The sequence below is a fragment of the Pan paniscus genome, chromosome 17, assembly GCF_029289425.2.
Source record: "Pan paniscus chromosome 17, NHGRI_mPanPan1-v2.0_pri, whole genome shotgun sequence".
Taxonomy (NCBI): Eukaryota; Metazoa; Chordata; class Mammalia; order Primates; family Hominidae; genus Pan; species Pan paniscus.
The window spans coordinates 51,322,072-51,348,668 of NC_073266.2; the positions used below are offsets into that span (position 1 = coordinate 51,322,072).

Consider the following 26,597-nt stretch of genomic DNA (forward strand, 5'->3'; position numbering starts at 1 on the left):
CAGTCATCCTGCTAGGTATCATTATTTTTATTCTTAAAAATGACAAAACTGAGGTTCAGTCAGAAAATTATAAATAAGGAAAATAATCTCCACATTATGGAGTAGTTTTTAGAATTCCATGAGAAATGTGCATAAAGTCACTAGCATATTTTAGAAGCACTTTTATATATGATAGGAACTGTGCCAAGTTTAGAGATTTGAAGATACCAATATGGTCTCTGCCATCATAGAGTTTACTTGACAAGTTGGTACAATGCCTAGCACATAGGTTATAACTTTATAATATACATGGAAGTGCATTATTAAGAGTGTGTCTAGTAGACTCACAACCTTTTGTAAGCAATTCTGAAGCTCTAATATTGTATAAACCTAAACGATTTTTCAGAAACTTGGGATAAACTCAGCTGGCAGAAAAAAACTGATAAATGAATACCTAAGGTTTTACTTTTTCCTAATTTCAGTGAATATGCATATGTTTTGCTGCAGAAATACTGATATATTTTTATTTGTGATGTTTTTCTAGGCCCCACTATGGGTGTTATGCAACAAACCTAGTATGCACTCTATCATGTCCCAAAACTGAAAAGTTCTAAATTCCAAACCATAGATAATCCAAGATTTCAGACAAACTGGTGAATGCAAACTGAAATAGTAGTTCAACTGTCCTTATTTCATTCCACATGGTTTTGATGGAAGTAATAAAGAAAGTTCCTTCCTCAATTAACCCTGGCCACCTGAGTTCGTCCTGGGCAATCATGGGAACTCAATACTTTGTTTCCAATGACTGATCCAAGAAGGTGGACATATAATCCAAATAGGGCCAAGCAAAGTTCTTTCCCGGGAACTGAGACCTGGAGTTGGAGGATTGATCTTGGGTTGTGAGTTTTAAGAATGGAGGCCTGGAACTGCTGGTGGCAACATTTCCAAACAGGTAGCAAGAAGTTGTCTAAGATGTAAATCAATACACAAGAGAAGCATAATTAAGAAAAAGGAGAGCAGCAAACCCCTGAAATTGGAGCCCGTGGATCTACTATGTGTGAATTCTTGAACTTTCTAGTTGTTTTGAGAAAATTCTCTTGACTAAAAGGAGTTTGAAAGTGTGTTTTAACAGAAGTGGAATATAAGCCAGTTAACCTTTGTCTAGGCTTTGATTAGAAATATTTCATTTATGAATTAATGATCTATGTCTTGGCCTTATTTTTAGAATATTATTGGTTATTAATAATGATCTTTTATGAATACATGGGGAATTAATAAGTCTTCTAGTTGAAGACTTAGAAACACAGTTTAGTTAATATCAGCTGACAATGCCTCTGATCAAGACATAGGATCAACTAAATTAACCACTGAAATAACATGCTTTAATTTTAACTACATGATCCTTTATATTAAATATATAAAATATATTTTGTATATACTATATACACTGTATATATTCTGAAAGTTGAGTGTTATATAAACTTACAATTATTGTACATTATGATGTAGTTTTCCTAATTATTTATTTGTGAAAATAAAAGTGTATACCAATTCCATTCATATGATTAATATCACTACCTATTCCCACTAATTGCTAAATAGATTTAAATTTTTTTAATGTATCAATTCTTGGCCTTTTGGTTAAGATCAAATGTAAATTTTTTTAACACTTTAATAGTTTAAAAAGAGTTAAAATTAAATGTTATATAACTGTTTTCTTTTGTGAAAAAAAAAACTCGCTAAACATTTAAAATATATTAGGCTACATTTTCAGTTAGTAGTAGCTTTTAAAATTAAAATACCAATTGCAAGACGCTATGAAACTCATGTCACACAATAAAAATTATCTTATCTCTCAACTAATTTCTACCACAAAGAAGCACATTAGTAAATATCCATCCAGTCACTCAATCTTTCATTCAGCAATTTTAATTCAGTTGAATTCAACATGAATTGAGCAACTTTCATGAGCAGCTACTTGTATTATATATGACATTGTGGGTGATACAGAGATGAACAAGTTAAGAAGCATAGTACTCAAGGAACATAATTTCTTCTTGAAGAGCTAAGGCCCATATATGGATAACAGCAATATAAGACAGGATAAAATAAAACTACAAAAGATGTACCACAAAGTACAATTTGCACACAGAAGAAAGAGAGATTTGAGGCTGCTGTTAGCTAGCAGTGAGGATTAAATAGACAAAGACCTAGTTGATTTAGTCCTTCAAGTAGCTCAACAGATTGACAGTGCAGGTTACCCAGGAAAGGGAACTGTGAAATTCAATTTCAGATTAAATTGCATTTTATCATGTTTCTCACACACACCAGGTACCATACTAGGTGTACCAGGTACTGTCCTAGGAGTTTTTACATTTGTTATTTCAAGTGCTTTTGGTTTTCATTTTTAGGATAAGAGCTATTATTTCCATTTTTCTTTTCCAGGGTGAGACCAAAGCTCAGAGATAGAAAATCAACAAGTAGCAACTGGAAAAGCACAGACAAGAACCAAGGCTCACTGACTATCAAACCCAGGTGCTTTTCTTCAGATGCTCACCAATGCTGCTAATTTTTTATTATTTCCTTTTGGATTCAGTTTCCTTCTTCTTAGATTATAGAAGCATTCCTCTGGAATCAGTCAGGCTGTATGAGTAGTAGCCTCAGAAATTATCTGAAGTATTTCTTTCCCCCTCACTCTGAAAGTAGAGCTGAGCTGGGCATTGATTTGTGAATTAAAACTAGTTTCTCTTGAAGACTTTTTTTCTTAGTACTTTGAAGAAATTGTTCAGGCTGGTTTTCGGTTGTAGATAATGTGTTGTTTCTTTCTGGTACATTTAAGAATTTATTTGCTCTTCTGTGGTTTTACTATAATATCCCAAGGTATGAGTTTTTTTAAAAAAAATGTATACTGTTTAGGACTAATCTACTTATCTGTTATTAGGATTGAGGTCCAATCAATTCTGAAAAATTCTTCATCATTATCTTTTTCAATTTGCCTCTTTATTGTAATTTCTCCTCTGGAATGCCTGTTAAATCTATCTTTATCATTCTCTTATCCATCTTCATTTCTTTTTCATATTTAACTTCTCTTTTCTTCCTGTGGGTAACTTGCATACTTCTGTGTTCCAGTTTACTTTCTCCTTGGCTGAATATTATATTCCACTTAACCCATTTAGTAAGGTTTTAATTTCAATACTTATAATGTCTGTCATTTTTATTCCTGAAAGTCGTATTAGGATATTTCTTAATTCCACTTTCATAGAGAGGAAAATAGAGAATGAGCCTTTCTTGGGCCCAGCTTTATGTACATTTCTCAGTTTATATGCCTATCTAGTTACAAACTAAAATGCATGTATCCTGAACTTGGGTGGACATTCATACCCCAGCCCTAATCTGTCTGGGTCTACGTTTACTTTTTCTATCTTTCTAAGTTGTTACCCAATCCAAAGGGCTTACAATTTTGGCTAAGAGTTTCCTACTCATTTCAGGTACCTGGAAATTTCCTTTTCTTTCTTTTGAGCTTAGCTGAATATTTTTTAAATTGTTATATTATATTCAGGATTTGTATGTGTTTGTGGTGGGAAGCTGGGTGGGGTGTGTGTATGTGAAGAGAACATACCCCATGAGGCTCAGGTCAACACCTTGTTAAAGTAAAAGATGCAGTGATAAGTAGCTCTGAAAAATATATTGGCTATATTTTTTACAACTTAGTTATTCTTCAATTTTAATGCATTTAGTAAACAATGAGCAAAGGACCCATAATCCCTGTGTCATAAAAAAATTAGTGAACCAAGAGACAACCCATTGAAAGAAGGAGCAGCAGTCTCATATGATGAACTAAGGTTTGAAAGAATATAATTTGAACATACCAGAAGAATAGGTAGAAAGGTACCATATTATATGCTATACATATACATACATGATCACATATAGTACCCCAATAGCCCTATCCTTTAAAAGAGACTCAGTAACACCACACTTGTACAGGAATTGAACTAAGCAAGGAATTGAAGCTAGGTCTCTCAGTTTCAAAAGGTCATATGCTAAAACATTATAGAAAGAAATATGAAATTTGTTCTGCCAGGCGCGGTGGCTCACGCCTGTAATCCCAGCACTTTGGGAGGCCAAGGCGGGTGGATCACCTGAGGTCGGGAGTTCAAGACCAGCCTGACCAACATGGAGAAACCCCATCTCTACTAAAAATACAAAAGTAGCCAGGTGTTTTGGTGCATGCCTGTTATCCCAGCTACTCGGGAGGCTGAGACAGGAGAATGGCTTGAAACCGGGAGGTGGAGGTTGCGGTGAGCTGAGGTCATGCCATTGCACTCCAGCCTGGGCAACAAGAGTGAAACTCCGTCTCAAAAAAACAAAATGTTCTAACATGACAGAGTTTCACATTATCAAAGCCAAAATTGAGGAAGACTACTCTAGGAGCAAAGGCAGATTTATCATAAAGTCAATAAAAGTGAGGCATAGGCTGCCTCAATTGGACGAGCCTCTTAAGTGCTGGAGTTCCTGGATGTTGTAAGCATTCTAGGTAGGAAGGGAAAGCCACTTTAAAATCCGGAAGCATTTATATGTAAGTGTGTCTGAAAATTGTCTAACGAGATGTTAGAAGAAAAGCATTTTAATCTTCAAGATTTCAGTGGTTTCTAAATTTCTTTTGTGTAGGATATTTTTAAACTGCAAATACACATTCATTTTTTCTACCTATTTTTTTGCTCATAATTGTGTATTACTTTTCTTTTCAAAAAGATATCAAGTTATATAATCTTCAGGTTTTACAAACCCTATTTCTGCCTCTGCCTAGGCATAATGTGTGTGAAGAGGGTAAGAGGAAAGTAGGGAGTTGAGTTAGGATTATGCAAGAGTACAGGTATGAGGTATGAAAGACTAGAACTAAAATAAGAACACATAAAATTGGAAACTGTAAGGTTTATTTGGGAAACAGAATAAAGGAGGAATAAGCAGAATTCATTAAGTGGTAGGATACAAGACACAAAAATAGTCAAATCTCATTCTACATTTTTGAGCAATGGTAAAAATGACAATATGGTGCTATTAATAGCAGGCAAGTCAAGAGGAACTTACTCGTGTCTTGATAAATGAGGTGGAATATCAGTGGAGAAAATAGGTGCTGGAGAATATAGAGTTCAGTGTGATATAATTATTGCCCTAGTGTCCGACTGACATTTGGAATTAAATACCAAAGATTTGCATATTTTTGGTATTGTACTTTGAGAATAGGACACTGTACACAAGGACAGACATTTGTAATTGTGGTTAGGGTGATATACAGTACGTGGCTAAACACGGAACTGTAGTAACTGCCCAAAAGCAGGTAAGAGTAAATGAGGAGGAACAGAAACAAGAAGTTTCAAGAAAACGAGCATATACTTTAGTTGAATATGCAGTCTTTGGTTTTGTGCAGAGGTGGTCATGTGATCTTTATAAGAACTAATTCAGTAGAGTCATCCTTTGGTATCTGTGTGAGATTGGCTCTAGCACCTCTGAGGATGCTCAAGTCCATTACACAAAATGGCATAGTATTTGCCTATTACCTAGGCACATTGTCCCATATACTTTAAATCATCTCTAGCTTACTTATAAATCTTAATACAATGTAAATGACATGTAAATAGCTGTTATACTGTGTTGTCTAGGGAATAACGACAAGTAAAAAATGTCTATACATGTTCAATACAGGCACAATCCCCTTATTTTTTCCCCATATATTTTTCAATTAGTTGATTGAATCCATAGATGCAGACCTTGCAGATCTGTAGGGCTGACTACACAGTGGTGAGAACCATAGTCTGGATAATCTGAAGGTAAGGGACTACTGCAGGATTTGGTGGTAATAGGTATAATCTGTGAGTATGAAATGCTCTTTTGAGAAACCTGAGAAAGAAAGATGAACTCAGATTGTAGAATAAGAAGAAGAGATGTAACTTTTTTTGATATCTGAGAACTTTTTTTTTTTTAGGAAAAAGGGATTAAATGTTCCTCTCATTGAAAAGGGAAAACTGAATATATAAAAGAGTAGGGGTGGTTGATGGAGCAATGCTCTGAAGAAGGTAGAATTATATGGGGGCAGAGATGTGAGGTTTATTTATCCAGGGCAAATAAGAACAAGACTTTTCCTCTGTAAAGTCACCAGAGAATACTTGAGAACATTTAGAAAACTTTGAAATTTTTAATATTGCTTGTTCAGGCTCTTGGAGTGATGACTAAGACCAAGGTGTATTCATGCTAATAAAGACTGAGGTGAAAGAGAGATCCAGATCCCTGAAGTGGAAAAGGTAAAAGAAATGTGAAATCAGCTTAGATATCAAAATTAATAAGGAGGATACTATGGGATGCAATTAAAAATAAAGATTATAAATAAAGATCTTAGAGAATGTGAATGTAACCTGGGGGATGGTAAATGACAACTATAAGACAGAGGGCAAGAGTTAGTACAAATAGCAAGTGGAAAATTCAAACAAAATGTGTTTGCTAATTAGCATCAATTAAGTTAATTGGTGACAAAGAGAAACACATAGTTATACTCATGTTGCGTGAAGAATATTAATAGCTACATAAGTATTATAAAGTTTTTGTCAAGATCTTATATGAAAGGCTAGGTATATTTTTGATATAATTTTCAGTTTAAAGAATCACTTAATTCATTTTTATAATACTTCTATTTGTTAAAAAGTTAATAGCAAGTGTCACTGTAGCTATTTCCATGCTTATGATATCAGGGAAACTATGTATTGAAAACAAGGTCTGATCCCTCTACTGTGAGCTGTGTTTGACAAATAGAAGCAAATGATCGAAAAGTTAAATCCTCAAAGAAACACATAATTTCTTAAACACGAAAGGCTTGCTTTCTGGTGCTTTCATAATTAGACTATTTATTTATTTGTTTCTAAATTTATATCTCCTCTTTTCCATTAAAAATTATCATATCCACCAAGGAAAGTTGTCTCCACCAAGATAAATTAAACAGAAAGACAATGGAGAGTTTGGCTCTGAACTCCCTGGCAGTGAGGCACAAAAGTGAACATATTAAGGTTCACAGTCCCGGTGTTGAGAACAGGTAAAAGCATTCCATTTCCTCAGGAAAACAATTATTTTTCTTGCATTAAATTCTAGAAGAAACTTCTGAAATCAGATTTTCTGTCATGGACATTTAGCAGCCTAGTAAACAATGACCTTGACAATACAAAAACTTGCATGAGATTTATTTCTACAAGGGAAAAGAGTCAATTGCATAATATTAAAAGCAACTATCTAGGTAATTTTTCAATAGATTGAGATTATTAAATTTAAATATCTAGGCTATTTGGTTTAACTAGGTACAGTGGCAAAACTTGGGATACAAGAGGAGCAATTGACTAAAAGTCTCCTATATATTCCCTAAATATTGTCATTTGGGTTTTACAGAAATACATGTATGCACCTTGGCGAAAGAGTCTCATAATGCAAATTCAGGAAACAAAAAACAGAAATCATGTCACCTATTGGAGATGATACTCAGTATGGGCCAACCCTATCTTGTTCATAAAGCTGTGCTTTTTATGGACTTTTCTATTACTATGAATTTAAGATCAGGACACCTTCTGGAACAATAAATATTCTTCAGAGAAATTGCTGAATTTGAGCATCAAAGCCACACAACAGACTCAATAACAACTTGATATATTTGTCTACAGATTAATTTAATGGTTACTTAACTCATTGGGTTTCTAAAATCTAATGAAAATGAAGACAGTATTGATCAAACATTAGATTTATTAGATTTATCTTTCATAAAGCATGGCCTTTTATATCCAACTCTGGAGATTTTATGATTTGAGATAATTGGTACAGACATACTCTGAAACCTCTCTTATGTACACCAATTCCTACCCAATCACACCTAACTAATTAGATTCACAGATCACAAACACTAACAGTCTAGGCTTTTATGGCACCTTCTCAGATAAGACGAGAAAAAAATGGTTTCACAAAATTTCGAAACTGCTCACATACATAGGAAATAAGAAAATGGGAAAGGCATACATTGTAAATGTGTGCATTATTTCTAGATGTAACAATTAGAGCAAGGTGAAATAAAGTTTAAAAATCATTGATTTCTAATCTCCACCCTATCAGTAATCTAATGTCAACATAATCTCATCTGTCTATAACATCCACCTGAATATGAAAGCTCTTGGTACCATCCACCAGCACACAAATAAACATATCCAGTACAACAAATCCTTATATTTCACCTAAGCATTTTCATTCTCTGATCTTTACTTTCAAGGACTGCAATTTGTTAACCACTGATAGGAAAATGGTATTCCTAGGTAGATCCATCTGTTTCCTTTTGATTTAGAGAATGCCATTGTTACATGCCATCTCAAGCAGTGACTGGTGCTTCAGTTCACAACTTAAATAACCTCATGCCCACTTTAGTAGCGACAGAAAGAAAACAAATATGAACGAGATGCTGGTTCTCACTGGTGTTTACTCATATCACCTTTATTTTCTGTGACATGGTACCACGTGGTTCTGTGAGCACTGGACTCACAAGATATTCCTTATTAAATAAACAAAGAGAATAAATACTTCAGGAAGATGAAAAGGAGAAGGGGAAGAAAACAAACGAGCAAACAAAACCCCCTTTGACCTGACATTATGGAAAAAAATAAAAAAAGACACTAAGATGGAAAAAAAATAGTGTCATGGTTTACATGTGGGATTTTGATGGAGTCTAGGGCTGTGTTTTAATTCAAAACTCACCATCTCAAAACCACTTCTTTTCATCCGCCTGCAGGACTTGAGGTAAGTACGTATACGTTTTCTGGCACGCTCTTGATACTCAGGGAATTGTCGCCTGCATGAGTCAATGATAGCCTGGATCTTTTCTTTGGGCTGCTTAGAGATTGGGACCATTCGGTCCAAGTTTTCATCTACAAACAGCCTGACAAACATCTGTTGGCAAGAGGGAGACAGAGGAGAAGGGTTTGGAGGGCTGCTCTCTTCTGTTCCTAGCTTCCTGTCTTGATTACCGATAGGAAAATACTGTTTTCTGGTTTATGCACTGGAGAACTTTGCAATGGAAAGCCAGAAATTTTAAGCAAACACTCTTTAAAGACTTTCTAAATGGTTGGATTAAAAAATAGAGAGAGAAAAAGAGAGAAAGGCAGACAGACAGACAAACATACAGAAAAGAATAGACTATCGTGTAGAAAAAAATCAGGAAATAACAGTAGACTGTGACAATTGAGCACCCCTTTACAATCTCTATTAATGATGAATACGACTGTTACATTGCTACACTGCACAGTGGACTAATCTCTGAAATCAAACAACTGACTCTTTTGTCATGCATAATTAGATAAGCTAGGAAAGCAAAAGAAATAACAGATGACGGGCGTACTCTTCCGAGGACTAAGCTGAGGCCCCCTCCATCCACTAGGTAAACATGCATACTCACACAACACAACTCCAGTTTTCAGCTCACATTTGGCTTTAAAATTCTAAACAAAACACAGCAATTCTGGTGTCTGGTTGGCAAAGAGTGTTTCATGTACTTTTTAAATCCTTCTGTAAATTAAACAAACATGTCTCTAAAATATCCACATTTACCAACAAGCAACAACATGAAAGTGAAGTGGTAAAAATTAAACCACACTTGGAGTGTGGCAGGACTCACATTAAAAGCTTTCAGCCGCTCGGCTTCAACGCCGTCTGTCTCATTAACTTTCTCCGAATCGTCATGGTCCTCGTGGTCATCTTCGTCCTCATCTCCCCTGTTTAGTGAGAGGTCCTCAGCTCCTCGGTCTACACTCTCATTTTTGCCAGAGTCATAGCTGGAGTAACTATGTGCAGGAGACTGAAAAGAGAAGGTGAAATAACTGCTTTTAAATTGCACAAGCTTATAAGTTTTATGTTTCATCTTTAATTTCAACTGTTTCTCAAAAATCTTGTTTATGAGTTGATAACTCTAGAGCTGTGGTGATTTTAGTTTAAATAAAAATTAATTCAAATTAAATTAAAATTTCATTTCCTTGGTCACGTCACACTAGTTACATTGCAAGTACTCGTTAGCTGCATGGAACGTTTCCATCACTGCAGAAAGTTTTATTGAACTTAGCTATGCAAGAGCAATTACTGTTTCCTCTCAATACTCATATTCCAAATAAAAAAGCAATCTGCAATCGATTTTGCAAGGGAATCATTGAGTCACATATTCTTAGAACTTAATATGACTTCAGAGCATTGTCAATATTAGTACTAGTATTACACTTTATATAATATTGTATTATATCATATCAGTATTATACTAACTTTATTAGTATTCTTTAAACAGTTATGGAAACTAAGGGATGTTCAATTAACTTACCCAGCAAGAGCTATACAAAATATTATTGACTATTAGTTATTAGTGAACATGCTTTAAAATAAATGTATAAATTGTCTATGAGTCTTAGGAGGTCATCTATTTTGGTTTAGAAAATGGGAACCGGGTTTCTTCCTAATCCTCTGTTAAGTTTAATGTTTCTGGATTCTAACACCATTCAAAAGACACAACAAATTTAAAGCAAGAACAATTAAATAATAGTGACACATATTTCCATGTAAAAATAATTAAACATCCAAAAAATTGAAAATGTTTAACAGTTCATTTTCACATGAAACAGCTGATAGCCTTCGTAGAGCCTCCGTTGTCAGAATACAATGCATAAGTATATCTACATGTTAATGGGGCTGTTTAAAATAAATAAACTGGCTTTGATCACTTTTCATTTTGGGATTACACTTATTCCAAATATTTTCTCTTGGGACCCTCTAGGATTATTCCAGAGTAAGTTTGGAAGAGTGACCTGGAAATACAGAAAATCCAAGTATATGGTGTGATAAGGAGCTTGAATCAGCCATGTACAGCATAACCACAAACTATTTTATATACTCTTTGAGACCATAACATTGATCAATCTTCTTAGCATATTCTAGGTAGTTTTGATAAGATACTAAACTAAGATGTAATCAAATTTAAAAAGGAGTATTCTCCATTTATTTTTGTTTCATGATATAAAAGATATTTTTGAGACATCACATACAGTAAAGCAAATAATGAAGCAAGTGAGAGGTAAAGAAAAGAAATTAGTACTTAGAACAACTGCATACCTAGTCAATTGGTTCCCTTAAGCTTCATAGCAACCTGGTGAGAAAGGATTATCCTCCAGATTCTACAGATAAGGAAACAGCTTTAGAACATCTAAACAACCTCTTCTTATCTAAAGAATGAGATTATATAACTACTGTGTGAACCTAGGTCTGCCTAAGAGCTAAGAGTGATCACATAAGGTTTTCTCCTCAATATGAAGTTTTTCTAAGTGTGTGTGTGTGTGTGTGTGTGTGTGTATGCACATGTGTGTATAATTGAAAGAACATAAAATATGCATTGGTTTATGTACATGTTAATCTTTAAACAAAATATTTTATAAGTGATTTCCCCTAATACTGTTATTCCACCTAAATAAATTGGATACATTATTTACATTTTCTTATAGAACAGTAAGCTGCAATGTATAAATCCTGAGTAAGAAGAATTATCACTTGCTATAAAATTTCCACATATAATAGAATCTATTTAAATAATTTATTAGTGCTTCATACACAGTTTTGCTTATTTGTTTTGCTGGATAAAGTAGAATAAAGATACACTATTGTAATCAAATGCAGATAATTATAGTTTCTTAAATACAAAACATCTATAGAAGGAAATAGTGACAAGCTTTCTTTTTTCAACTTAGGACTAAACATATTCTGGAATAAATATATTTATTTTAGGAAAAATATATATTTAAGAGAATAAACTCTTAATAAACAGCAATAACATACAACTTTTAAGACCAACATGGTTAGTAGTAATTTCTAAAATCTCCTGCTCCAACTCCAAGTATCTATCTCAAAGTCAATCATTTCTTCCCTCGGCAAACCTTTACATTAAGTATCACTACACATTTGGTTTTGTGCCAAGATACTCTGCCACAGAGCAATTTTCATTCAACAAAGTATTTATGGGCACCTATTATGCATCAGGCACTATTCCAAGCCTTTTAAATATATGACTCATTTACAATGAACTGGTTAAGTGATTTTCCCAATGTCACATAGCTAGCAAGTGAAAAAGGATCTGAACCCATGCAGTTTGGCTCTGAGTTTATCATATTAACACTATTCTATGCTGTCTCTATAGCATGACTACTTATGAGGTTATTGTTATAATATCAGTAGAAATCAATTCCTAAGGCACTGTATTTCTTGACACCAACTTTTAAAATAGAAGTACCTCTGTGACAAGACATATTAAACCCATTTCATTATTTAACATCTAACTATGAATTTCCCCTGAGCCAATCTAATAGAATACATGTATTTTATATGGGCTGGAGCCTATTTAATAATGTTTTGTATTCATGAAGCATCTTAAAATTTACATGGAGCTTTAACCTTGACATAATAACTTCACAGAAGCACTAGTATTAATATATTACATTATAAATGGTTTCAAATATATACATAATAATAATAAACGATATTAATATATCTGACAGTTAGTTTTATGTGTCAACTTGACAGGATGACACGGTGTCCAGGTATTTGGCTATCCATTATTTCCAGGTGTGTCTGCGAGGATACTTCTGGATGAGATTGGCATTGGAAGTGGTGGATTCACTAAAACAGATTGTTCTTCACAGTGTGTGTGTAGGGTGGGTGAGGGGAGGGCATAAGGGCATAATCCAGTGTCTTGAGGGCCTGAATAGAACGCAAAGCAGAGGGAAGGAAAATTTGCCTATTCTGCCTGACTGCTGAGCTAAGAGACTTACTGAGAATTCTGAGTCCCCTGGTTCTTAGGGCTTCAAACTTGAACTGAACTCCACCACTGGCTTTCCTGGATATTCAGCTTGCAGATAGCAGATCATGGCACTTCTCAGCCTCCATAATCTCATGAGCCAATACTTTATTCTATATATTATATATCTTATTGATTCTGTTTCTCTGGAGAACCCTGAGTAGTAATTATATTATTCACATTATCAATGACTTCATTAAGGCTCAGTTAATTTAACTTGATGAGATAACCTCAGACACTGAGAAGAGTGGTAGAGAAGTTAAGTAGAGGCCATCCGTTCATCACTGGGCTGGTAACACTACACAGGATTTCAGCATTGGAGGATCATGGGAGTTAGCAAAAGAAATGAAAATGTTGAGTTTTGGAATCTCAGTGGATTGCCAAAGTAGAAGGAGAAAGGCAAGTGTGTAAAGGAAGATAAATGCCAATCCAGACAATTTTCATTAACTTCTATAATTGTGTCCAAGACCAAGCACGGGGCCTGTTATGGTATCTCCTACTTGTTTGCTGGCCCAGCACCTTTTTCTTTCAGAAATGGCCCCTCGCTCTACCAGGTAACATTGCCAATCCCTTGGGTACCAACCTTCTCCATGCTAAGCATGCATCTTTGCCTCTACGTGAGATGGCTGGCCTGAGTCTGAAATCAAGCTGAATCCAGCAGAGCTAAGGAGCATGGAGTCGTGATAGCATCATTTGTGCATCTAGATCTCACTATTACTGAAATTAAGCCCTGGACCCTTAAGTTGTATAATACCATACATCCTCCACCCACCCACATGCTTTTAAATTTTGCTTAAATTTGAGTTTCAGTCACCTGAGATTGAATCTGGAGTGGCACAGCAACCAATTATTAGAAGCCAGATTAACAATATAGATTTCACACATGATCATTCAAATATATAGATGGCCCCAGCCAAATGAATAATACTATCTTTGTAAGCAGCAGGAGATATTCTCGAATCTACCAACAAAGTAAAATGATAGTGAATAACCTTTATGAAGGGAAAATTTAAATTGACAGTGTTCAAAACTGCCTCCATGCAATGATAACATATGTGTAGCATGCTTTAAGGATCATACTAACATATCATAACTATATAGTCAGTGGAGGAATAATAAAACTAGAACAGATCTCTGACATTAACAGTAAAGTTAAATTTTAAAAATCAGCATAATATCTTTACAGTTCACATCATTAACAAGGTGGAATTAGCTAATAAAATATATTAAGGAAAATATTCCATAGGTTTGAAAAGCCTGTCTTTTTAAATCTAAAATGTAATAAGCATAATATATTTTGAATGGCAATGTGAAATATTTAAAAATGTTACAATACGGTTATTTGAATGCAAATATTCTGGGCTAATTCATTCAATGCAGCTGTTTGATGGACACAGAACCAGTTGGAACAGTGAAAAACGTATAGCCCTGTTTACTCAAGTTTTAAAGAACGTGCAATCTTGCAGATCTGAAAATATTCAGGATCTAAATCTCAAGGATGATTGATGTTATTTTGCTCTACAAAACAAACTGAAATTTTTATAACTGAATTCTGCTTTTCAGCTGGATTATCATTTCTTGCCTCTCTTACCATTTAGGACCTATCATTTAAGGCCGAATTAAGTTCAATTTCCACAAAGATTCCAGCTTCTACCCTAGTCTACTTCAATCTTTCCCTAAACTGTGAAGCCAAGTTACTTAATTTGACACAGATTTAAACACTATAATTGTTCTCTACTTTCCATATTAATTTGCATTTTTCTTCAAACTAGTCTGAGACAAGAACCAACACATATCCCTCACAGAATCCAAGACATGAGCTTTACAGATTGCAATTCAAGACTGACTATAATTTCTCTTTTTTCTATAAAACTATTTGGTTTTTATAAATGGGGGAATGTGAGTATTGCAATGGTATCATAGGCTCAGGGAATACAAGTTACTATAGGTCTCCAAATAACCCATATAATATATGGCAGCCATTTGCCCCATAAGCCTGCCTTGCCTTAATAAGAACTTTGGATGACCATAACCTAGGAAACCTTCATTTCAGGTGCAATTGTTTTCTTACTTCAAGTATAAACCTAAAAAAATCCAAACCAGAACTAAAATAAAGATCCAAAGTTATTAAAGAACCACAATTTAGGCTCTATGGAAGACGGATACATGCTTATCCTCAAAACACAGGTGTTGGCTTATGGGGATAAGGGTAGATTTTTGCCTTAGCTATATACTTTGCTTATTCCTCCCATGATAAAACATGGCTTTCCTCAGCAAAGAGCCTTCTGAGAATACATTTGCACTTTCCTTTTCTCAAATTTTCCCATCCCAATAGAACTGCCAGCATTAGGCCTTGAAAATTCCCACTTGAAGGAAACGCGACCTGTTTGCTTATCTGTAGTCAGAACCTAGGATGGCTCAGATAGCAACACCACAGTGCTTGGTGTTAGACACAGCTGCGGTTGGGAGCTGTGTCTGATATTTGCAGCCAGTGGAAAAAAGGCGAACCTGTGTTTCCTCATTATGTCCTAAATGAGGGAAGAACACATGAATTCAGTGCCAGGTGTCTATGCTTTCACGTGCTTTGCATATCTATGTCACAGCAGTGATCGTAAGGTATCATGCAAACGAGTTTATATGTTCATATTCCATGCAGTCTGAGAGTTACTTGAGGGGAGAGTCACATAGGCACCTTTCATCTTTATAACATTGCACAATGCCAAACACATAGAAGGAATAAAGTAAACATTTTCTGAGTGAGTGACTGATTACACTTTTGAGTTACACTAAAGATGATTTAATTTTTTAAATTGCAATTTTAAAAACTATCTTATATTTCCTTTTAAAAATATCAGTTATTCATCAGTGAGTTTACAAGCAATGTCAGTATCATTATAAGTGTAATGATCTAGCACTGTGTGTCTTCCGATATTATATGAAGCACATGGCACTACTCAAGAAGTAAACTCACCATCAAGAAAGAAAGAAAGAAAGAAAGAAAGAAAGAAAGAAAGAAAGAAAGAAAGAAAGAAAGAAAGAGAGAAAGGAAAAAAAAAGAAAAGAAAGAAAAGAAAGGACAGAAAAGAAAGAAAAGAAAGGAAGGAAGGAAGGAAGGTAGGAAGGAAGGAAGAGAAAGAGTGAGAAGAAGTTGAACCCAAACTTCAATCTAGAAACAGTGGTTCTCAAAATGTGCTGGTTGCACTAGCAGGATCAGCATCTCCTGGAAACCTCCTAGAAATGCAAAGGCTCAGCTCACTCCCAAGATCAACTTTGGATGTAGGCCCAGCAATCTGTGTTTTAACATGACCTCCATGAGATTCTGAGGCACAGTCAAGCTTGAGAACCACTTGTCTGGAGCTAAATTCCATTTGTAAGAAAAATGGCAGAGAGAGAAGTTAAATCACACCAGAGAAAGCACACAGGTAGATCCAAAATATGAGACATTGGGCAGGGCAATTGACCTTGGTTCTGCAACAATTTACTGATACAGAAATAAGATATATTAAAGGAGATTTAAGAGATATAATCAAATAAAATGTGTAACCCTTGCTTCTATTATGATTCAAAGAAACCCAAAGCAAGAGACATTTTTTTGAGAAAAGTAAAAATATTCTATTATAGATGAGGATAATATATAATAACATGGAATTATTAATTTTGGTTAGATGTAATACCTTAACATTTGGTTAAGTAAATATTTATGTAACAAAATATCCACACTTGTTAGAGATACAAGTTAAGATATGAAGAGATGATACGACAAGAATGCCTGAGATATGCTTTAAAATACTATAGAAGGCCAGGTTATGTCTATAATCCCAGAACATTGGGAAGTCAAAGCAGGAGGATTGCTTGAGGCTAGGAGTTTAAGACAAGCCTGGGCAACATAGTGAGACCTCCATCCCTAAAAACAAACAAACCAACCAAAAACCAAAAACAATTATACAAGCATGGTGGCATGCATCCCTAGAAGTGTACTGGGGAGGGTGAGGCAGTAGTATTGCTTGAGCCCACGAATCCCAGGCTGCTGTGAGCTATGATCCTGCCACTGAACTCCAGCCTGGGCAACAGAGCAATACCTTGTGATACGGTTTGGCTGTGTCCCTACCCAAATTTCATCTTGAATTGCAGTTCCCATAATCTGCATGTATCATGGGAGAGACCCAGTGGGAGGTAGTTTAACCATGGGGGAGGTTATCCTCATGCTGTTCTTGTGATAGTGAGTTTTCATGAAATCTGATGGTTTTATAAGAGGCTTTTCCCCTTCTGCTCAGCACTTCTCCTTACTGCTGCCATGTGAAGAAGGATGTGTTTTCTTCCATTTCCACCATGATTGTAAGTTTCCTGAAGCCTCCCCAGCCATGCTGAATTGTGAGTCAATTAAACTTCTTTCCTTTATGAATTACCCAGTCTTGGGTACGTCTTTATTAGCAGCATAAGAATGGACTAACACTCCCTGTCTCTTAAGAGAAATTAAAATACTACAGAAAAAAAGTTAAAAAGTTAAAAAATGTGGGAAAGTCTTAAACACTGTTCAGTTTAGGTGATGAGTACTACTGGTTCATTGTATTCTCTATTTTAAAATATATTTTATATTTTCAAAATAAAATTTAAGTTTATAAATGTTGTGATTGATTTTATATCCCCTCTGTTTTGACTATTTCTATATTAACTTATTCAACAACATTTAAGAAGCACTACTTCATGTTTAGAGCATTGTTTTAGGTTCACTTGATTGGATGAATCCACATTTTGTAAAGCCTGAAAGTTATAAAATTTAGAGAGGGGGCTATTTTGAAACATTAGATTAAAAAGTTACTATTTATTTAAGATGAGGAGAATAACCACAAATTACAAAATTTTTAAAAGCTTCTAAATATATAAAATACCTCAAAATATTAACAGCCATCTATGACAGGCCCACAGCAAAAATCATACTGACTAGGCAAAAGCTGGAAGCATTTCCATTAAGAACTGGAACAAGATAAGGTTGCTCACTCTCATCACTCCAGTTCCACATAGTACTGGAAGTCCTAGCCAGAGCAATCAGACAAGAGAAAGAAATAAAAGCCATCAAAATAGAAAAGGCAGTCAAATCATCTCTCTTTGCAGATGATATTATTCTATATTTTGAAAACCTTAAAGTCTCCAGCAAAGGGACCCTAGAACTGATAAACCACTTCAGTGAAGTTTTAGGATACAAAATCAACATATAAAAATCAGTAGCATTTTTATACACCAAGAATGTTCAAGCTGAGAACCAAATCAACAATGCAAACACCAATAATGTTCAAGCTGAGAGCCAAATCAACAATGCAAACACCAATAATGTTCAAGCTGAGAGCCAAATCAAGAATGCAATCTCATTTAAAATAGCCAAGCACAAAAATGAAATACTCTAGAATATATACAACCAATGAGGTAAAAGACCTCTACAAAGAGAGTACTACTTAAAGAAATCATAGATGACATAAGCAAATGGAAAAATATCCCATGCTCATGGATTGGAAGAATCAATCTCATTAAAATGACCATAATTCCCAAAACAAACTACAGAGTCAATGCTATTCCTATCAAATTTCCAATGACATTTTTCACAGAATTAGATAAATCTATTCTAAAATTCATATAGAATTTTAAAAAGCTCAAATAGCCAAAGCAATTGTAAGCAAAAAACAAAGCCAGAGGCATCACACTACCTGACTTCAAACTACACTACAAGGATACGATAACGAAAACAGGATGAAACTGGTACAGAAACAGATACATGGACCAATGGAACAGAATAGAGAGCCTAGAAATAATGCCACACACCTACAACCATCCAATCTTCAACAAAATTGACAAACACAAGCAATAAGGAAAAGACATCCTATTCAATAAATGGTGCTGGGATAACTGGCTACCCATATGCAGGAGAATGAAACTGGACCCCTACCTATCAACACATACACAAATTAACTCAAGGTGGATTAAATGTAAGATCTCAAACTATAAAAATTCTAGAAGACAACCTAGGAGATACTCTTGTGGACATCATCTTTGGCAAGTAATTTATCACTGAGTCCTCAAAAGCAACTGCAACAAAAACAAAAATTGACAAGTGGGACCCAAATAAACTAAAGAGCTTCTGCACGGCAAAACAAATTAGCAGAGTAAACAGACAGCCTACAGAATAGGAGAAAATGTTCATAAACTATTCATCCAACAAAGTTCTAACATCCAGAGTCTATAAGTAACTTAACTAATTCAACCAACAAGAAACAACCCCACTAAAAAGTGGGCAAAGGACATTAATAGACATTTCTCTAAAGAAGACTTACAAGTGGCTAACATGAAAAAATCTTCATCATAATTAATTATTAGCAAAATGCAAATCAAAACCACAATAAGATACCATCTCACTCCAGTCAGAATGGCTATTATTAAAAAGTCAAAAAATAATCTGGGCACGGTGGCTCATGCCTGTAATCCCAGGACTTTGGGAGGCCGAGGCGGGCGGATCATGAGATTAGGAATTTGAGACCAGCCTGGCCAATATGGTGAAACCCTGTCTCTACTAAAAACACAAAAATTAGCCAGGCGTGCTGGCGGGCACCTCTAGTCACAGCTACTTGGGGGGCTGAGGCAGAAGAATGGCTTGAACCCGGAAGGCTGAGGTTGCAGTGAGCCGAGATCGTGCCACTGCACTCCATCCTGGGTGACAGAATGAGACTCCATCTCAAATAAATAAATAAATAAATAAAAATTAAAATAAAAAATAACAGATTCTGATGAGACAATAGAGAAAAAAGAATGCTTACACACTGTTGATAGGAATGTAAATGAGTTCAGCCACTGTGGAAAGCAGTTTGGTGATTTCTCAAAGAACTTAAAACAGAACTACTATTTGACCCAGTAATCTCATTACTGCATACAAACCCAAGGGAAATCAAATCATTTTACCAAAAAGACACATGCAATTATGTGTTCATCACAGCACCATTCACAATAGCAAAGACATGGAATCAATTTAGGTGCCCATCAGTGGTGAACTGGATAAAGAAAACATGGTACATATACATCATGGACTACTACGTAACCATAAAATAATGAAATCATGCTGCAACATGGATGCAGCTGTAGGTCATTATCCTAAGGGAATTAATACAGAAAGAGAAAACCAAATAGCACATGTCAACACTTATAAGGGAATATAAACATTGGGTACAAATGAATATAAAGATTTGAACAACAAACTTTGAAGACTACTAGAGAGAGGAGGAAGGAGGGTAGTGGGGAAAGGGTTTAAAAACTACCTATTGGGTACTATGCTCACTACCTGTGTGAGGGGATCAATCATACCCCAAACTTTAGCATCATGCAATATGCCCATGTAACAAACCTGCACATGTACCCCGGGAATCTAATTTTAAAAAAAAATCTTCTAATTGCCACAAACAACACAAATGCAAAAATAAATGACATTTTCCCATTTTTCTTGGCTGCATGCTCTTTGACTGCTTCTTCATACGACAACAGTTGTGTAGTAATATATTCTACTGAGAGAATAGAAAAATAATTCAGTCTTTATTCTGTCTAATGAAAATGTCTTTTATTCTTGACAGTTTATGTTTTTTACTGTTCAAATTAATTATTGCTAATATCATGCAAACTGTTAGATTGTGTTTAGTTTGGGGAAACCTTTAATCAAGTTCCTTTCATGTCTGAACCATGAGATTTCAGGACATTTTAAGTTTCCCTGCACAGTGATTGATGCCTTCATTAAAGCAGCGTTTATGAGTTTTATGTTTTCTTCATTGATATCAATATTTTTTGTCAAATCCAACATGCAACTTAAATCTTCTCGCAATATGATAATATAATTCATTCCTCTTCATTAATTCTATTATTTCTTCCTCCTAAAGAAATATTACCTTCGATATGGACTGAAGTTTATTGCAACTCACTTCTCATTATCAGAGAAATATTCTTTATATTTCACTTTTCATCTTTATTTTTTTCATATTACATTAGCACTTTATCTGAATGTGCTCTCAATCTTGTATTAAATAAATAGACAACAAAATGATGTAGCCTTCTTCATATATTTCCAAATTAGGAGTCTGTAATTTCTCAGCTTTTTCCAAAAGGTCAAAATTGAAATTGCAGTTTAAATGTCACATTCCACTGTGTGAAGAGCACACAAGATATCTTTTTATTATTACTTAACAACTGCATGTGAATCTGCAATTATTCATTTGTATAACCATAGATGGTATATGGTATCTGGTTTACTCATTTACCATTTTGTATATGCTTTCCCATTATTTACATTAATTCTTCTTAATCAATTTTGGACAAATAAGTCACATTTGACATTGCATTTTGACATTTTTCCAGTGCTTGTCCAAAAAAAAAAAAGACAAAATTTAACAATTACTTTGAAGATTCCCATGAAATTGTCATTTAAAAATAAATCCTTTTATCATAACCTGCCAATGAAAATCTCTTCCGCTTAATAATTTTTAAACCTCAGCTACATTTTTTAGGCACTTCAAAATGACAGAGAACATTATTTTAAGCCTTGTTTTTCAAGATATTGTCTGGCTAGAGCAGTGTTATTTTCATTTTGTCATGCGTTGAAATCGCCCAAAGGACTTGGTAAAACACAAGTTACTGGACCCATTCAGTAGGTCTACAGTGGGGTCCAAGAATTTTGATTTCTAGTGAGAGCCCAAGTGATGCAGCTCCTGAAAGTCTGAGGAACACACTTTGAGTTCTTAGTGTTTTTGTTTGATTTACATGAAATTCAAATAAGTATAGCCATTATGAGCTCCATGGAATCTTCATGATATTTGAGAGTTCTTAATATATTTATCCATTCTAAAAACCCAGATATGTAATATTTGTCTTGTTGAAAATATTGTAGTTTACAACAAAACAGTATATATGACCTTTGGTTTTTAAATAAACTGGTCAGTATCTCGTCAGTTTGACACTTGATTTTTATCTTTCCCATAAAATATGGTTGAAAAAATTGTTTATTAATGTTTTGTTGAATCTTTGACATACTGACATTTTTAAGCTTATGCCAGTCTTTCATTATTTTGGCTTCATGTGACATACTTACTTTCTTTTATGTATGAATTGTAGAATGACCAATGATTCTGAAGAAATACACAAAATTATTATAAAATTAAGGCCTATAATTCAAATAATAAGGCCTATACTTTAAAAATTAAAAGTTTTAAACTATAGGATCACATTATTCTCATAACTTATACAGATCACATTATCCTCATAACTTATACAGAATGTTAGATAAATCTATATATAGAACTTTCGTTACTGGAAAACTTACTTCTTCAAGCTATTTTTGTGTGTGTGTGTGTGTGTGTGTGTCAGTGGAAACTTTGCATGTTATTTCTCTCGGAGCTTCCAGGCCTCATCTGGACAATTATATGTTTGATACAATATGCTGAGAGAAATTCGATAGGTGAGATCCATACAATGTGTGAAAAGAGTGTTAGGTGTTCTCAGGCCTGCTATGAGTTTATGTTATGCAAACACAAGAATTCAGATAAAGTCTTTCGTGTGGGATTCCAATAAAAGAAGGAAAAGGTGGTGTGCTTATTCAGTATTTCTTCAAAGGACAGACCTTTTCATTTTGACTAGGTGTTGGTGAGATACAAATCCTACATTTTGTATTTTACATGTATAATAATTGGAAGAATGTGAAATAATGTTTTTCATTCTAAACTATGGCTGAAAACAGTTCAATTTTTGTTTCTCCTGTTTCCATTTCCCTTATACTTTCGTACCAGGAATAATAGCACATGTTCACATCAGAATCTGTAATCCCAAACACCTGTGTGGCATAATGCAGTTACGTTTGTTGGTTGAAATGTTTCTGGAAGTTATTCCTATATTGGGATGATTAGCAGCAACTCAAATGCATACAGAAGTGACAGTGAACCTTCTCTTTTCCTCCACTGTTTTGTAAAAAGTGTTCTATGTATGAGAATTTTGCAGTTGGATCTATCCATTACAAGATAGGAAAATGATCAAATGAGAAGAAAAAAAGGACATTATTCAGAGATCCTAGACTTGAAACTGTTTACAATAACAATGAAATTTTGAGGTGATGTATTTTTGTAGAGGGGTCATATTTTCAGTTTACTCTTGTGAACTGCATTTTACAAAGGAAGTATTTCTAATTTTTAGAACTGTAAGTGATGTTGGGAGACCTAAGAGAAAATGTACAGTTCTAGGGGTAATTACTAGTGCTCAGTCTTAAAGTACTTCCATCAGGTAACTTCTGCAAAGTAAACCGGGGCACTGTTTCTGCCTGCAAAGGTTCCAAGCCTGATTCTCCACCCCTTCCAGAGATTACTTTATATAAATACTTTTTTCTGCTGTAATCAGCCTGTTGTCTACAGCTAAAATTTCTGAATCCTACAAACATCAGACTCTTTGATGTGTAAATTAACATTTGAACCAAAAATACTTTTTTAAGGCTGGTCACAGTGGCTCACACCTGTAATCCCAGCACTTTGGGAGGCCGAGGCAGGTGGATCATCTGAGGTCAGAAGTTCAAAACCAGCCTGGCCAACATGGTGAAACCCCATCTCAACTAAAAAGTACAAAAATTAGCTGGGCGTGGTGGGCATCTGCAATCCCAGCTACTCGGGAGGTTGAGGCAGGAGAATGGCTTGAACCCGGGAGGTGGAGGTTGCAGTGAGCTGAGATCATGACACTGCACTTCAGCATGGGAGATAGAGTGAGACTCTGTCTCAAAAAAAAAAATTAAACAAAAATTTAGTCCAAAGATTAAATCATTTATGGTATGCTGCAATTTTTTAAAGCTAAAAGTAAATGTATAAAAATGCCTGCAACTCAACAATAAAAAAAACAAATAACCTGATTAAAAAACGAGCAAAGGATTTAAATCAACATTTCTCTAAAGATGACCAAGAAACATATGACAAGATGCTTAGCCTTACTAATTATCCGAAAAATGCACACCAAAACTACAAAAAGCTACCACCTCTCACCCATTAGGATGGCAACTACATATATATTTAAAAAAAAAGTGTTGAGGATGTTGTGGAAAAGTTGGAACCCTTGCGCACTATTGGTGGGATTGTAAAATCATGCAACTAACATAGAAAACAGTATAGCACTTCCTCAAAAAATTAAAGATAGGACTACCATATTTTCCAGCAATCTCACTTCTGGGTATATACAGGCATACATTGGAGATATTGCAGGTTGGGTTTTCAACCACTGCAATAAAGTGAATATCATAATAAAGTGACTTACACAAATATTTTTGTTTCCCAGTGCATACAAAAGCTATGTTTACAGTATACTGTAGTCTATTAAGTGTGCAATAGCACTAGTTCTAAATAAAGCAATGCACATATCTTAATTTAAAAATACTCTATTTCTAAAAAATGCCAAAAATCATTGGACCCTTCAGTAAGTCATAATCTTTTTGCTGGAAGAAGGTCTTGACCCCATGTTGATGGTTGCTGACTGATCAGCATGGTGATTGCTGAAGCATAGGGTGGCTGTGACAGTTTCTTGAAATAACACCACAATGAAGTTGGCCACATTCATTGACTGTTCCTTTCATTCAAGATTTCTCTATAACATGTGAGGTTGTTTGATAGCATTTTACCCAGAGTAGAATTTCTTTCAAAATAAGAGTCAATCCTCTCAAACTCTGCTGCTGTTTAATCAATTAAGCTTAAGCTTATGTAATATTCTAAATCTTTTTGTTTATTTGTTTGTTTCAACAATGCTCACAGGATCTTTACCAGGAGTAGATGCTATCTTAAGAAACTACTTTCTTTGATTATCCATAAGAAGCAACTCCTCATCTGTTCAAGTTTTATCATAAGATTGCAGCAATTCAGTCACATCTTCAGGCTCCAGTTCTGATTCTACTTCTCTTGCTATTTCCACACGTCTACAATGACTTCCTCTACTGAAGGCTTGAATCTCAAAGTCATTCATGAGGGTTGGAATCAACTTCTTCCAAACTCCTGTTAATTTTGCTATTTTGATCTTCTCCCATGAATCACAAATGTTTATAACGGTATATGGAATACTGTATTCTTTCCAGAAGGTTTTCAATTTACCTTTTTCTGATCAAGCAGAACAATTAGTAGCTATGGCAGCTATAGCCTTGGGAAATGTATTCCTGAAATATAAGACTTGAAAGTCAAAATTACTCCTTGATCTGTCAGCTGCAAAATGGATGTTGGTTAGCAGGCCTGAAAACATCATTAATCTTCTTGTGTATCTCCATCAGAGCTCTTGGGTGACCAAGCACACTGTGCGGGAGCAGTAATATTTTGAAACGAATCTTTTATTCTGACCAGTAAGTCTCAATAGTGGGCTCAAAATATTAAGTAAACCATGCTGTACACAGATGGGCTGTCATCTAGGCTCTGTTCCATTTATAGAGCACAGGCAGTGTAGATTTAGCAAATTCTTAAGGGCCGTAGGATTTTCATAATGATAAAGGAGCATTGGGTTCCACTTAAAGCCGCCAGCTACATTAGCCCCTAACAAGATAGTTAGCTTGTCCTTTGAAGCTTTGAAGCCAGGCATTAACTTTTCTGACTATAGAAGTCCTAGATGGCTTCTTCTTCTAATAAAAGGCTATCTTGTCTACATTGAAAATCTGTTGTTTAGCATAGCCACCATCATCAATAATACTAACTCGATCTTCTGGATAACTTGCTGCAATTTCTACATCAGCATTCGTTGCTTTACCTTGCATGTTTATGTTCTGGTGAAGGCCTCTTTCCTTAAACCTTCTGAACCAACCTCTACTAGCTTCCAACTTCTCTCTTGAAGCTTTCTCACCTCTCCCAGCATTCACAGAATTCAAGAAATTTAGGGACTTGCTCTGGAATAGGCTTTGGCTTAAGGGAATATTGTGGCTGGTTTGATCTATCCAGACTATTAAAACCTTCTCCATATCAGCAATAAAGCTGTTTTGCTTTCTTATTATTCATGTGCTCAGTGGAAGAGCACTTTTAATTTTCTTCAGAAGGCTCAAGGAGAGGGAGAGAGATGGGGGAACAGCCAGTCATTGGAGTAGTCAGAATACACACAACATTTATTTATTTCATCATCTTATATGGGAGAAGTTTGTGGTGATCAAAAACAATTACAATATTAACACTGAAGATCACTGATCATAGATCACAGTAACAGATACAATAATAATGAAAAAGTTTATTATATTGCAAGAATCGTCAAAATGCAACACAGAGACACAAAGTGAGCACATGCTATTAGAAGAATGGTGCCAATAGACTTGCTTGACACAGAGTTTCCTCTAAACTTAAATTCGCAAAAAAAAAAAATTCACTACCTGTGAAGCACATTAACTCAAAGCACAATCAAACAAGGTGTGCCTGTATCCAAAAGAATGGAAAGCAGGATCTCAAAAGATATTTGCATACCCTTATCCATGGCTTTACTGTTCACAGTATCCAAGAGGTGAAAGCAATTCAACTGTCCATGGCTGGATGAATGAATAAATAAAATGTGGTATATACATACAATGGGATACTATGCAGCCTTAAAAAGTAAGGAAATCCTATCACACACTGCAACATGGATGAATCTTGAGTTCATTACACTATGTTAAATAAGACCCTCACAAAAAAGCAAATACTGTATAATTTCACTTACATGAGGTATCTAGACCAGTCAA

At 34.9% G+C, this 26,597-nt stretch overlaps 1 protein-coding gene across 12 annotated transcripts in view; it reads right to left on the reverse strand.

Moving 5' to 3' along the window:
• The window catches only part of NOL4 (nucleolar protein 4), a 381,920-nt gene that overhangs the window by 97,387 nt on the left and 257,936 nt on the right, over window positions 1-26,597 (reverse strand). For 6 of the 12 annotated variants that reach the window (XM_055102631.2, XM_055102630.2, XM_034944035.4 and 3 more), the window contains 2 exons: window positions 9,671-9,850; window positions 8,755-8,946 (listed from right to left, as the gene is read on the reverse strand). In XM_055102631.2, the coding sequence (XP_054958606.1) occupies window positions 8,755-8,946; window positions 9,671-9,850 (372 nt within the window). The remainder of the gene's footprint in view (window positions 1-8,754; window positions 8,947-9,670; window positions 9,851-26,597) is intronic. The other 6 variants (XM_055102633.2, XM_055102632.2, XM_003830247.6 and 3 more) reach the window with 1 other exon arrangement.